The following is a 13,832-nucleotide window of genomic DNA, read 5'->3' on the forward strand; positions in this document are numbered from 1 at the left end:
ACTTTTCTCCATAATAATCTGCACGTTTTCTGCTACGACCGAGTCTGTACGCAGATGACGTAAACATGTTTCTTTAATTTGAATTCAGCATGTTGTTTTTCTGAGTACGTCACACATCTGCATGCGCTCACACACACACACACATGCACATCAGGAGTGTGTGATGGTGAAATTCAGATGAAAGGAAAAAAAGAAAAAACAGAAAAAAAGGAACGCAGGGTGGGCACCTGAAAAAAAACGATTCGTTAGGAAGGAGCCTCAGCCCTCCCCCAGAGGGGATGACCACAGAGCTGGACGCCCGGCACTCGCTGAACGAGAATTCCAGGAGTTTCTTCAGCCGACACTGAGCTTCCCCAGCCACTGGGAGAGCACGGGGCGAGAGACTGAGAGAGAGAGAGAAAGAACGAGTCCAGGAAAGAATGCTTATGTCATTAGGATGTGTGTTGTGCTCCGTTGTCATGGTTACGAGATGGAAGATGTAAAAATAGCCGGGCACAAAACACCCTCCCGAAAGCTCTTGTGGCACCATGGCCCAGAGCGAATGAGGGGTGAGCGAGCAAGAAGGAGAGAGAGGAAGAACAGAACATTTTGTTTATTGTTAATCTTTGATTAAAAAAAAAATAGCCAAAATACGCTGAAAAATCTGTGATGCTTAGGTTTCAGAACTGGATACATGTGTAAAACAAATCCTTGCAAAAACACTACAATTTTCCTAAAATTCTCTTCAAATTTGATACATTTCTTTTCATAATTCAGTGTGCGAGAAGAAGTCATTCAGAGTGGGGGTTTGAGATTTAAGATTTCTTGGCCTACCAGTCTTTTGATGCTTTCTAAACTCACCTTCTGTAGCGCCCCTAGTGGTGGTGTATTGAAACTGTACTGAAACTGTTCAAAGTATGTTTACTGATGTAAACCTGTTTGATTTAAGGCATCAGTGTATCTTTGCTATCGTAACGAAGGGAAAAGTACGCCTTGCGCTGATCAAAATGCGCAAAAGGCATGCACTAATTCTCTTAAATAATCATGGGTGTGTTTTGGGTGTGACGTGAAAAAAAAACAATCACTTTTTCCTTTAAAAGCCAGGTGTGCTCTGACTTTGGCAAATTGCTATTTTAATGGCGCATTGCTTCTGTGCTTCTCAGCAGAGGAAACAGGCTTGCTAGTTCACACTGTGAAGGTGAACGAGCAGGTAATTTGCAGGTAATTATGTTGTATTCTGTTTATTGTTGATGTAAAAGTTGGGTTTGTGCACTGCTCTGTGTCTTTGTGTGTGTAAAGAGCAGGGGTTATGTGTGTTAAGCGTCCAAGGCACACCTGCATTGCCAAGATAGCAATGAACGCTTGACTGTTGACTGTTGTCTAGGTTTATTTTAGTCAGTGGTGCACCTGTGTTTTCCCTTGCCAAGATAGCGATACGAAGGAGATTTGAAACCTGAATACACCTCACATTCAGACCACCACACCCATCAGTGTAGATTTATTCATAAGGCCTGAAAATAGACTGTTGGCGGGGTGAAAAGTAGCAATGAGCATCTCTCCACGCCTTCCTGCCGTTTTTGTTTGCTCTTTACTCTTTTTTGCTTAGTTCAGTTTATTGATTGTTTATTCAGTTGCCGACCTGCTTGTTCTTTTGACTACTCTTTTGCCTATTTTCCTTCTGCTGAATTACCTGTGTACCGACCCTGCTTGCTCTACTTCTCTTGGTATGTTGTTTGTTTATTCTGCCACTTTGTTGTTGACCCTGCCTGTCCTATACTTTCCTTATATGTCTGTTCCCCTTGTTAATAAACTCAGTTTTAACTCATATCAGCATGTGTCTCTCCAGGTCCTAGTATTCGTGATATCTACAGTGACTGAGTTCAGTTTTAAACCTGTGGAGTTCAGAGGTGAATAAAAACAGAACACGCCTTCATCCCCAACCGTACAGAGAACACTAAACTTTGTAGATAATGAAGCACAAGAAATCCCACAGAAACGGAACATAGCCACGGTTACAGTGATTTATTTATGAATCGAGTTGATCTGGGGTTTCACTGCTCATTTCTCTATAAACACTGAACATCAGATACTGGAGTGTCCTTCAACAGCGCTGACGACAGTGTTTTACTTGGACGAAGAAGAAGAGTCAACTTAGGTGTGTTTACTCTCTATATCACTGCAGATATAGGAGAACTTTTAGCATCTCTTCTTGATTGTACAGTTCAAAACAATTTTTAAGAAGGTCACTGGTGTGGTGTAGAACAATGACAAATGAAAGAACCCATATTTATATTTCTAATTGTTTATGTGGTCATCATGGAGTCAGCTTTTGCTGCTTGTCAACATTACGCCCTCTAGAGGAAGACTTAACAGAACAGCTGCTAACAAACATTCAAAAAGTACACTTAAAATACACCACCACTAGGCTCGTAGGAATGTTAGCTTGGTAAACGTAGAACAAAGTACTGGTAGGCAAAGGAAGGCCTATGCAGCTGATGATAGAAGAGTACACCACCACTGTGAGAAACCTTATTAGTGGACTGGTAGGCAAGCGAAGGTTACTGCAGCTGATGAGACAAAGGAATTCTTACTATGTTAAAGAAAAGTCTTAGCACATTTGTCTGACAAATAAAACACATGTCAAAAGAAGGGTGTGGGTTATTAGAGTCCACCTGCTCCACAGCAGCAGAATCTTGTAACCTTGCCAAACTGGTTAGTTATCATTTCTGGTGGAGCCCCACAGGGTTCTATTTTGAGGCCTGTAAAACTGATGTCGTAAAGTAATGTAGTTAAAGGAGAACTCTGGTGTAAAATGGACTTTGGGTGTAGTAAAACATGATAAAAAAATACTTAGCTTTCATGAATAGCACACCAACGTTCTCCCACAGCGTTCCGAGATCCAGAAATTTTAACAGTTTGTCCAAACTTCTTTTAGGCTGGGTGACACAGGGCATAATTTGCCCTGATAAATTGTTTTTTCCACCGTTATCCAGGCTCAAATTAGCTCCACACCTCCTTGCTAGAATCCGGAGAGCCCTGAGATGTAAAACGAGGCATTAATAACTTAAAAAGTGCACAAAAAGCTTATTAAAAACCTCTGTTTACATCAAATAATTCATCCTATGCTATTCATCAAATGTAAGTACTTTTTTATCATGTTTTACTACACCAAAAATCAATTTTACACTGGAGTTCTTCTTTAAGAATGAAGACATGTGAGCTCATATCCTAGCTGTTCTAACATTCATCACCCGTGTGGTCCTCATGATCCTCTATCCTCATCATCTTTATCATGAGAATGATAAAGATGATGAGGATAGAGGATCATGAGGACCATACGGGTGATGAATGTGAAGAGGATGGAGGTTAATAAGGATAATGATGAGGATGATAAGGATGAGGATCATGAAGATGATCAGGATGGAGGGTCATGAGGATGATGAAAATGAGGAGAATGGGATCATGAGGATAATGACAAGGACGATAAGGATGAGGATCATGAAGATTATGAAGATGAGAAGGATGGAGGATCATGAGGTCAATGACGGGTATGATAATGATGAGGATCATGGGGGTGATGAAGATAAGGATGGAGGATCATAAGAATAATGATGAGGATGATGAGGATGGAGGACCATGAGGATAATAAGAAAGAGAATCATGTGAAGGATGAGGGTGATGATGATAATAATGAACAAGATAAAGGGGATGGTGATTAGGATAATGACAATAGTGATGAGGATGAGGATGCCGAAGATGATGAGGATGAAAAATTATTTAAAAAATGATGTAACTGAAGAGAATAAAGGGCCTTTAAGATGGTCTAAGGTAGTCTTTGATAGTGAAAGTAGTCTATACATTCATAGCAAGGTTTTCTGTTGGGTTTTGGAATATTGTTTTGAGGATTTCATTGCATTCAGCCACAAGAGCAAGAATTAGTGAGGTCAGGATGTGGGAGGATCACCACCTTATCTCATTCGAAAGTGCTCTAGGCATGGTTCCAATAAGCCTAGGCTTGTTTATCTGCTCCAGTCCTAGAGTCCTGTTCTATTAGCAGTAATGCTCTTTGACAGGGACTAGACAAGCTGTGTGTGCATTTGCACATCTGTGTCAGCAATGGGTGCAAAGTAAAGTAATTGGAAGGGTTCATTTAAAGGGTGTCCACAAGCATGTGGACATAAAATGTATGAAAGAGTAGTGCAGCGTGGTTTTTGAGCTGCAGTCTGACTCACACACACACACTACACAAACTACAGCCCTGTCACACCCAGTTTTACCTCCAGTTAAAAGATCAAGGCCACTGGGAGCTGCAGTACCCCTCCTCCACTGCTGGAGGGCGCTGACGCAACACTCTCCAGCCTGGTGGTGCTGCAGGTTGGAGCAGGACCAAAGGGAATTATTAATAAAAAGAAGCGTGTGGAGGTGCTCCATCCTGAATCATTAGGAAGAGCTTGATCAGGAGAACCGCAGAGCTGGGCAGAAACTCAGAGCTCTGCATAAATAACCCAGCCTTCCCTTCACTTATACACCATACATTCCCTTTATCTTATACTATAGGTGCAGCTTTCTGTGTTTTATTCAAAATTAGTTTGCATCATTTGTGTTATGACAAATAATATACACAAAACAAGCATACGATTATAAAAAAAACATATATTCTTGTTTCTGCACCAATAATCATTTATGAACTCCACTGATTGTCCGTATATAGGACAATTGCAGACTGTAGTCTTTATATTTCTCTGCATACTTCTATTATCACAGGACAGAAAACCATCACAGAGCAGCTATTATTATTATTATTATTATTATTATTATTATTATTATTATTATTATTATTATTATTATTTGTGTGGTGGGTCATTATTCACAGCACTGCAGTGATTAGCACTGATTAGCATGGATGCCGTGTATATGGTGCTAGTGTGTGTTGTGCTGTTGGTACCAGTGGATCAGATGCAGCAGTGCTGCTGGATTTTTTAAACACCTCAGTGTCACTGCTGGACAGTGTACTGCTACTGTTTATGAACATTAAATAATAATATTTATAATTTTAAATATGCTGTAGAAAAAAAAATACATGATCAAGATCAAGGTCAGCCAGACACTGTTAGCACACAGTATTTTTACAGGGTCATTCCACCCATATTTCTAATTTTTATCTGCATAATACTGCATAATTTAGATAGACAAAAACACAAATGAAGCTTCTCCTATTTTCCTAAAGTTTACCCATATGAAGCCCCACATAATTTAATGTGAGAGCCTAAGGTGAAATAATGTAAAAAATAAAAATAATATGTGGCCACGACTTATTATAATGCCCATAAGTTGTCCTTATGACTTAATTATCTTGTTCCCACTACTTAATTAGTCATCCTTACAGAAGATTTGGTTGAACATTAATCTTCCAAATGTCAAATGTGAAAATTAGCTACAATTTCTTGCAAAATTCAAACTTTAGAACTGTACTGCAACACAGTGGGTTTCTTTTTCAACATTAAAAAAATACCTCTTTACTAATGATTCATTTTACAACTCAGATACTAGTTTTTATTATTATGCAGACAGTAATATATCTAGTAATATAAGACAGTCAATCTTTTAGCTTAGCAGACATATGCTATTGCCTGTTTACCTCAGTGTGCTAACGCTAAGCTAACCTTTACAGATTTAATATTTTTCACATAAACATTTAGTTTGTATCTGTAAGGATGTATTGACTGATATTATTTGTCAAAGTGAAGTTTGAAGCTTTATTTTATCAGTTTGTTTGAGAAAAGTTTATTAATTTAAGTTTATTAATTAATTTATTATATATTATGCTGCTCTGCTACATATCTAATGCTAACTACACTGCACTGGGAGAGAAAAACTCTGAAGAGGAGCTCCTTTCTTAACTGGTAAACAAATTATTACCTATTACCTAAATTATAAACTATTTAAAAATTACATTTTAATAGATTTTGTTACCTATAGACATTTAGTTGATAACGACATCACTTCGGTGTAGTTGAAACACAATAAACAATATGTGTATTGTGTTGAGTAACTAGCCGCTAGCTAGCTAGTTAACTAGCTATATGTGTTGGTGCGCTAGCTAGTTAACGTTAGCTAGTTATTACCTCTGTTTATTGAAACTTGTCACTTGTTTACTATTGACAGTAAATATTTTTACATGCTAAAATATTTCTGTTTTTTTCTATTTTTTTCTGTATGTTCAGAATAGTGTTTAGAAAACTAGAAATAGAAAGACAGAAAAATGTTTAGCCCTAATGAATAAATTGCTACAAACAGCATTTTTCAAAATAGAATATCTTAGGTATATGGGTTAATTCTATTTTTTACTTATTGCTTATTTTCACTTTATTGTATTTTATTGAATATTTTGTGCTTATTTAAGTGGGTAGAAAAGCGAGTAGCAAAAGCCCTGGCATGAAGACAGGGAATAGAGCCTTTCACACCAACCCCACTCTGAATGACTTGGTTTTTGCTGCATCTCATCTGTTATAAATACAAATTCAATTTTAAATTATATTATATATGGTTAGATTTTTATTTTTTGTGATAAAGATTGATTTGCATTTCAAACAAGGATAGAGGAGGGTGTAGCAGACGTGTACATACAGTAATATAGACACAGACAGGTTACTTATAGATTTGGAATTTTAGGAATTTCAATGGGTGAAAAGTAGGTGGAGTCGCTCTGTGGATTTAAAAGTTAAAAGTTAGAATAGTCACAGATTAATGTGACATAATAGAGAAGCGATTCCACGATCTTTACACTTCTGCATTTGTTAAAAAAATAACCAAAGCCAGGGAACCCCCATGTAGTGTTTCATTACTTAGTTTACACTGTACATTGAGACCTCTTCAGTTTCTGACTCAGTTTCTCTGATTTTGCTATTTATAGATATATGTTTGAGTAAAATGAACATTGTTGTTTTATTCTATAAACTACGGACAACATTTCTCCCAAATTCCAAATAAAAATATTGTCATTAAGAGAATTTATTTGCAGAAAATAAGAAATGGCTGAAATAACAAAAAAAGATGCATATCATAATCATAAAGTTTGAAGAGTTCAGAAATCAGTATCAATATGGTGGAATAACCCTGTTTTTTAATCACAGTTTTCATGCATCTTGGCATGTTCCCCTCCACCAGTCTTACACACTGCTTTTGGATAACTTTATGCTACTTTTAGTGCAAAATTCAAGCAGTTCAGTTTGGTTTGATGGCTTGTGATCATCCATCTTCCTTTTGATTATATTCCAGAGGTTTTCAATTTGTTAAAACCAAAGAAACTCTTATTGGTCTCTTATTTTTTACAAAGCTGTAGTTCGGAGATATCTCTTCAGAAAATATAGAGATGGAATTTTAGTGGATGAAGATTTTTACGAAGATAACATGCTTGGGCCCCTGGTGATCGCTGCTGGTGTGTGTGTGTGTGTGTGTGTGTGTGTGTTTGTGTGGCTTTCAGTGTTATTTCAGAGACTCTGAACAGCGCGAGGAAACCCGAGAGCCAAACTCCACCCAGACACACACACACACACACACACACACACACACACACACACACACACACACACACACACACACACACACACACACACACACACACACTTCTCTCTGCTTTAGTGGGGCAGTGCTGAGCAGCAGGGGGAGTAAAGGCGCGTTCCCGGAAGAGCCAGACTCGCATTCTTTGGCTGGGATTCAGAGAGAGAGAGAGAGTGGGAGGAGTGAGTGAGTGAGCGAGACTGAATCGCAGTGTGTCTGTGTGTGTGTGCGCGCGGCTCTGTGTCTGTGTGTGTGCGAGGGGTAAAGCAGACTGCGAGTTGCCTGCTCGTGCTTTTCGAGCGCGCGACGCTGGAGGAGGAGCAGCAGCAGCAGAAGCGCGAGCTCCGGACCGCGAGGCTTTTTTCGTCGAGCGCGTTTGTGAGCGTGTTTGTGAGTGTTTGAGTGTGTGAGAGAGTGCCCGCGGCGGCGGAGGGAGGCTATGGGCGCACGGGACCGCGCGGCTGACGGGGGCGCGCCCGGGCTGCGCTCGGCTTGAAGCGGAGCAACTCCTCAACTCAGAAAGAATCGGGTGCGCGTGCGTGCGCGTGAGTGACTGTGTGTGAGTGTGTTAGTTTTTTCGACACTGCCTCTATATGTAAGTGCGTGCATGCGTGTATGTGTGTGAGAGAGTGCGTGTGTATGTGAGGGTGTGTTAAAGAGTGAATGTGTGTGTGTGTTAGTGTGTGCACGCGTGCGCGCGCAGACTTTTTTTGGAGTTTACCACAACCCCCCTTTTTTTTGGACAGCGCGTGCGTGCGTCCGTGTGCGTGCGTGCGCGCAAGCTAAACCAAACCAAACCCAACCGAACCAGAGCGCACCCCCACCCCTCCAATCCAAACAGGGCACGCGGATCATACGGGATGGAAAGAATGGAGAGCGGCGCGAGGCAGATCTTCCAGCCGCACGCGCGCCTCCAGCAGACCCTACGTCAGTTTCACCTGAGCGCCATCAACTCCCTGGGAGGTCCCGCGCGCTGGCAGCACGAGCACCACCATCATCAGCACCAGCAACACCCCCAGCAGCACCAGCACGCGCAAGTCTACAGAAAGGAGCTCGCGGATTTACCGGAGATCACAGACCGGGACGCCGCGGAGCTACTGCGCGTGCCCCGGCTGCCCGTGGCCCCCGTGGCGCCGTGCCCGCTGCTCGTACCCTCGGACCGCTCCACGGAGCGCTGCGAGACGGTGCTAGAGGGCGAGACGATCTCGTGCTTCGTGGTGGGCGGAGAGAAGCGCCTGTGCCTCCCGCAGATCCTCAACACGGTGCTGCGCGAGCTCTCGCTGCAGCAGATCAACTCCGTCTGCGACCAACTGCACATTTACTGCAGCCGCTGCACCGCCGAGCAGCTCGAGATCCTCAAGGTGGTGGGCGTGCTGCCCTTCTCCGCGCCCTCGTGCGGACTTATCACCAAGACGGACGCGGAGAGGCTGTGCAACGCGCTCGTGCACGGCGCCGGCTACCCCGGTAAGCTCGCGCAGGAGCAGGAGGTGGAGGCGGAGGTGCACGAGGGCAAGGCCGAGGCGGGCATCAAGGTGTACCACGAGTGCTTCGGCAGGTGCGCGGGCGTGCTCCTCCCCGAGCTCTACACGAGCCCCTCCGCGCCCTGCATCCGGTGCGCGCACTGCGGGCTGCTCCTGGCGCCGCGCAGGTTCGTGGCGCACGCGCACGGCACACCGGAGAACCGCACGTGCCACTGGGGCTTCGACTCCGACAACTGGCGCGCCTACGTGCTGCTTCGCGCTAGTGAGTACGCGGGGAGAAGTAAGCGGCGGCGGCAGAGGAAGGGCGAGCGCGAGGATGCGGGAGGAGGAAGAGGAGTGGAAGCGAAGGAAGAGGAGGAGGAGGTGGAGGAGGAGGAGAGGATGGAGGCGCTGCTAGAGGAGGTGAAGGACAGGTTCGACTACAGCAGGAGCTTCAAGAGGAGAGCGCCCAGGGTAAGTGGAGTGTGGGTTGGTGGGGTGGGGTGGGGGTATGAGGGTGATAATGTTGATGATATTAATTATGTTGGTACTGATGATAAAGATGATGTTGAGGATCATGATAAAAGCGATAAAAGTCAGTATCATGGTGATAGTGATTAATGGTGATGAAAGTGATGATGAGGATGCTGGTGATGCTGCTGCTTATGATAATAGTTTTAGTGAATGGTGATGTTAAAGATGCTGATGATGATGATAATGGATGAAAGTCATTTTAAGGGTGCTGGTGATGTTCCTACTGTTGCTGATGATAATGGTTTTACAGAATGGTGATGATAAGGCTATTGGTGATAATAGTGATAATTGGGAAAGTGATGAGAATGCTAGTGCTGCTGGTGTTGATGGTAGTAATAAAGTTGATAAAAGTGATAAGGCTGCTGGTGATAGTGATAATGTGATGAGTTTGATGATACTGGAGATAGTGGGATGAAAGTAATTAATGTGATTTTAAAGATGCAGGTGATGTGAGAATACTGATGTGATTATGATAATACAGGTGATTGTGAAGATGCTGAATGTAATTAAAGTGATTATGGGGATCACTGGATGGTAAGGATGATAAGGATCCGTTGATGGTAAGGATGAGATTGCAGTGATTGTGATGAAAGTGATGATATGATGCAGAATGCAAATCATAATGATGGTGATGAAAGTAATGATAAAAATGCTGGTGGTGATGATGATGTTGAAGTGATCTAAAGGAAGTAGTCATAGTGATGGTGTAGTAAATGTGATGATGCTGGTAATGGTGGGGATGATGCTGGTGATTATGAGAATGCAGGTGGTAAGAAGAATGGTGATAAAAGTGATTTTAAGGATCATGTTTATAATGATGATTATTGCAGTGATGGTGATGAAAGTGATTATGATGATTGAGCTGATGATAAGAATGATGATAATTGGGATGGTAACAATGCTGTTGTAATCATGATATTAACAGAGTTGATAATGTTGGTGATTGTGATTATGAGAATGCTGATAATAATGTTGACCATGGGGATTATAGTGATTATACTGGTGGTGATGGTTCAGAGGGAGGGTACTGAGGGCAACTGAATGGGCATAATGCTGCTACTGCTTCTGGAAATTATGGTAATGGAGCTGCTGGTGATGATGACTATGGTGATGGTGATACTGGTGATGATGTTGCTGGTTTGGTAAAGCTCCCCAGGGCAGCTGTGTTATAGAGAGAGATAGAATCCCTGGAAACTGCAGGAAGGCAGCACTGCTCTGTGTGTGTGTGTGTGTGTGTGTGTGTGTGTCGGTGTTGGCCGACAGTAGTGCGTCAGTTGTCTGTTTAAGAGCAGAGCCGGTCTGACTGCCAGATGGGTCAGACAGATTTCAGTCGGGTCAGCGTTCCAGTCTGACATGAGGGGATCAACCAGGCCTTTTACCTTCAAAAAAAAAAAAACACCACCCCCAACACACACACACACAAACCAGTGAAAGTCTTTAGGTGGGGGAAGTTGCAAACTGGTGGTGGGTGCGGTGTCTTGTTGAGGTAGGGGGTGGGGTTTGGGTTAGCAGAGGTTGGCGGTTGGTAGGGGGGTTTCGGGGGTGGGGGTAGTTGGTCAGACTGCAGCTCAGACCATTTCACACAATGGCCCTAATTGACCACCGACACCTCGGGTTATAAAACTGTTAGTTGTGTGTTTTAGCTGTAATGTGTGTGTTTTGGCGGCTCGGTGTGTGTATGTGTGTGTGTTCACACACCTCCTGCATGTCATGACCTCAGTGTGGTGGACCTGGGACTGTTGGTAAAGCTTTACATACAAACAAATAAATTGCCTTGTGAAATGTTCTTTTTTTGTTGTTTTGATTGTTTTTTCCGTAATGTGAATCTGGCCATTTTTTTTACATTGTATCATGATAAGTGACTTGGAAAAAAAAATACATTTACGCTGACTTCCACTGAAAGCTAACAAGGTTTTTTTTTTCTCCTGTAAAGTTGCTGTTTTTGGTTTACACTCTTGTCTTGTTCACACTATAAACATTTATGTATTAGGAAGTTATTGTAATTGTTATGATACTGTCTCTACTGTCCAAGGAAAGCTTTCTTCCAGATTTCTTCTAGAATAGTTCTAAAAGGATTTGATTGGTTTTAGGGACAATATCTGTCTGTGACAACAATGAGGGTGCACAAATATTTGGACATATAGTGTACAAAGTTGTAGTGTGGTGCTCTGGGCTGTAAAGTACTTACTATGGTATAGATTTGGAATTGAATCTTTTTTTACTACAGCAAGAGCTGTGTTGTTACCATTGGTTGGTGTACGTGGTTAGAGGAAGAGGTTGACCTTGTTTCCCGCTTGGGAACGGTTCCTCAGGTGCAGTAAACCACTGAAGAACCACTGAGGAACCACTGAGGAGACTCTAAGGAAGTCCAGTCAAGTTTCAGTTTCAAAGTTAGAATGTTGGTGGATTGAATTTAGCACAGATTCAACCCAAACTAATCAGACTAACTGTACCATATACAGTGAAACAAACACTACCTGGACTTTCAGGGAGATCAGCTGGTCTGGAGAGGAGAAGGTATATTCTGAAAGTTTCCCTGCTGCTCGGAGTTTCTGAGTGTGCTTTAAAGTGTTAATAATGGGAACACTTAATAGCACTTAGTTCTCCAATGGGGGTAAACTGGGTTCCACCTTTATCTGCTGAGCTGTAATCAGCAGGTTCAGCTGGAGATCAGAGTAGATTAGAGGCTAAAGGCTCACAGTGATGGTCCTCCTGAAGCTCATCAGCATTGTTAGTGTGTAAATTCACTCTTATCTCTAAAGACCCTGGTAGAGAAGTGGGTGGGTTGGGGGATCACATAATTATTCACGTTTTCTCTTTTAAAGCCCAGGAACTGCTAAACAGGAGGGTGCAAACTATCTTTACATTCGTCCGCTTTACACTGACCTACTCAGTGATGAGTCATAAGGTGGTAACAGAGAGTTGATAAAGGGTTAATAAAGGGTTCAATTCATAAATATCTCTTTTTCTTACACCCCAACAACTCTGCAGAAAGCTAGAACTCTACAGCATTAGATTTAGTTCTAAGTTTGGGTCACAAGTTATAACACTTACTCTCCCCTGACGTGTTACCGGAAATATGAATAATGTATTTATAACACATTTATAACATAGTATCATGTTAGAACAATGAATAATGCATGTATAACACATGCACAATACATTTGTAACATATCTATATGATATGACTGTAGATTAAGACTCAAATGAGAGATGTAAAGTATTTCTTATGTAGCTATAAGGTGTTATAACATACTTATAAGACCCTATAACTAAATATAACATATTTAAAATTAATGTATAACTGTTTGTGGGATAGGAGTGAGTAAATAAACACAGTAAATGTACTAAGTAATTGGACACTGCAGTGTTTGGGTGCTGGTGGGGGTCACAAGATTAGAACTTTGGCTTTGGTGGGGGAAGCACTTCCAATTTCCTCAGGGGAAAACTGATAAGACCCCCAACACACACACACACACACACACACACACACACACACACACACACACCGGGGCATTTGCATGAACTGTTCCACTTGAAAAGAGCTGATGAGGCAGAGACTGGAGTATTGTGTGTGTGTGTGTGTGTGTAGAAACAGAATATGATTCAACAAAGAGATGCATTCACACACACACACACACACACACACACACACACACATATCGCCACTTGCCTTAAATTTAACATATAAACAGAGAGTGACAGATGGACACACTGCCAGACAGACAGGCTAACAGACAGATGGACATGTAGACAACTATCAGAGACAGAAGGACTGATATACAAATGGACCAAGAGACAGACAGCCATAGAAGAGACAGATATACAGACAGACACACAAACTTGATAAACAGATGAACTAAAACAGATAGTTGGAGAGGCAAATGAAGAGACAGACAAAAAAACAAACAGACAGATGGACAGACAAACTAACATATTTACAGACTGATAGACAAATGGACACATCTTTTATTTGAATATTGGTTATTGATTAACCAATCGCGTCAAGTGCTGAATAATAAATCTTAATAAGTGAATAATCAGTGTGTGTGTGTGTGTGTGTGTCTTGGCTGAGTTATTGGTGGAGAATGTTGAGCTGTTCCTCATGTGTGAAAATCAGTCTGGCGCCCCCCCTCCTCTTCTCTTTCCCTCTCTCTCTCCTCTCTCTTTACCACTCTCTCTCTCTCTTTCTTTCTCTCTCTCCTGCTCTCTCTCTCTCTCTCTCTCTCTCTCTCTCTCTCTCTTTCTCACTGGGTGGGGTGAAGGAACTTCCTCTTTCTCTGCTCGCTGAAGGAAGGT

The 13,832-nt window shown here is 42.1% G+C and overlaps 1 protein-coding gene across 2 annotated transcripts in view; it reads left to right on the plus strand.

Moving 5' to 3' along the window:
- The first annotated feature begins 7,560 nt into the window (after nt 1–7,560).
- The window catches only part of skia (v-ski avian sarcoma viral oncogene homolog a), a 64,990-nt gene continuing 58,718 nt past the window's right edge, over nt 7,561–13,832 (plus strand). The window contains exon 1 of one of the 2 annotated variants that reach the window (XM_007236943.4): nt 7,561–9,473. In XM_007236943.4, coding sequence (XP_007237005.3) covers nt 8,400–9,473 — 1,074 coding nt within the window. In that variant the 5' untranslated portion in view covers nt 7,561–8,399. The remainder of the gene's footprint in view (nt 9,474–13,832) is intronic. The other variant, XM_049485535.1, reaches the window with a different exon arrangement.

Source organism: Astyanax mexicanus, chromosome 12, assembly GCF_023375975.1.
Source record: "Astyanax mexicanus isolate ESR-SI-001 chromosome 12, AstMex3_surface, whole genome shotgun sequence".
Classification (NCBI taxonomy): Eukaryota; Metazoa; Chordata; class Actinopteri; order Characiformes; family Acestrorhamphidae; genus Astyanax; species Astyanax mexicanus.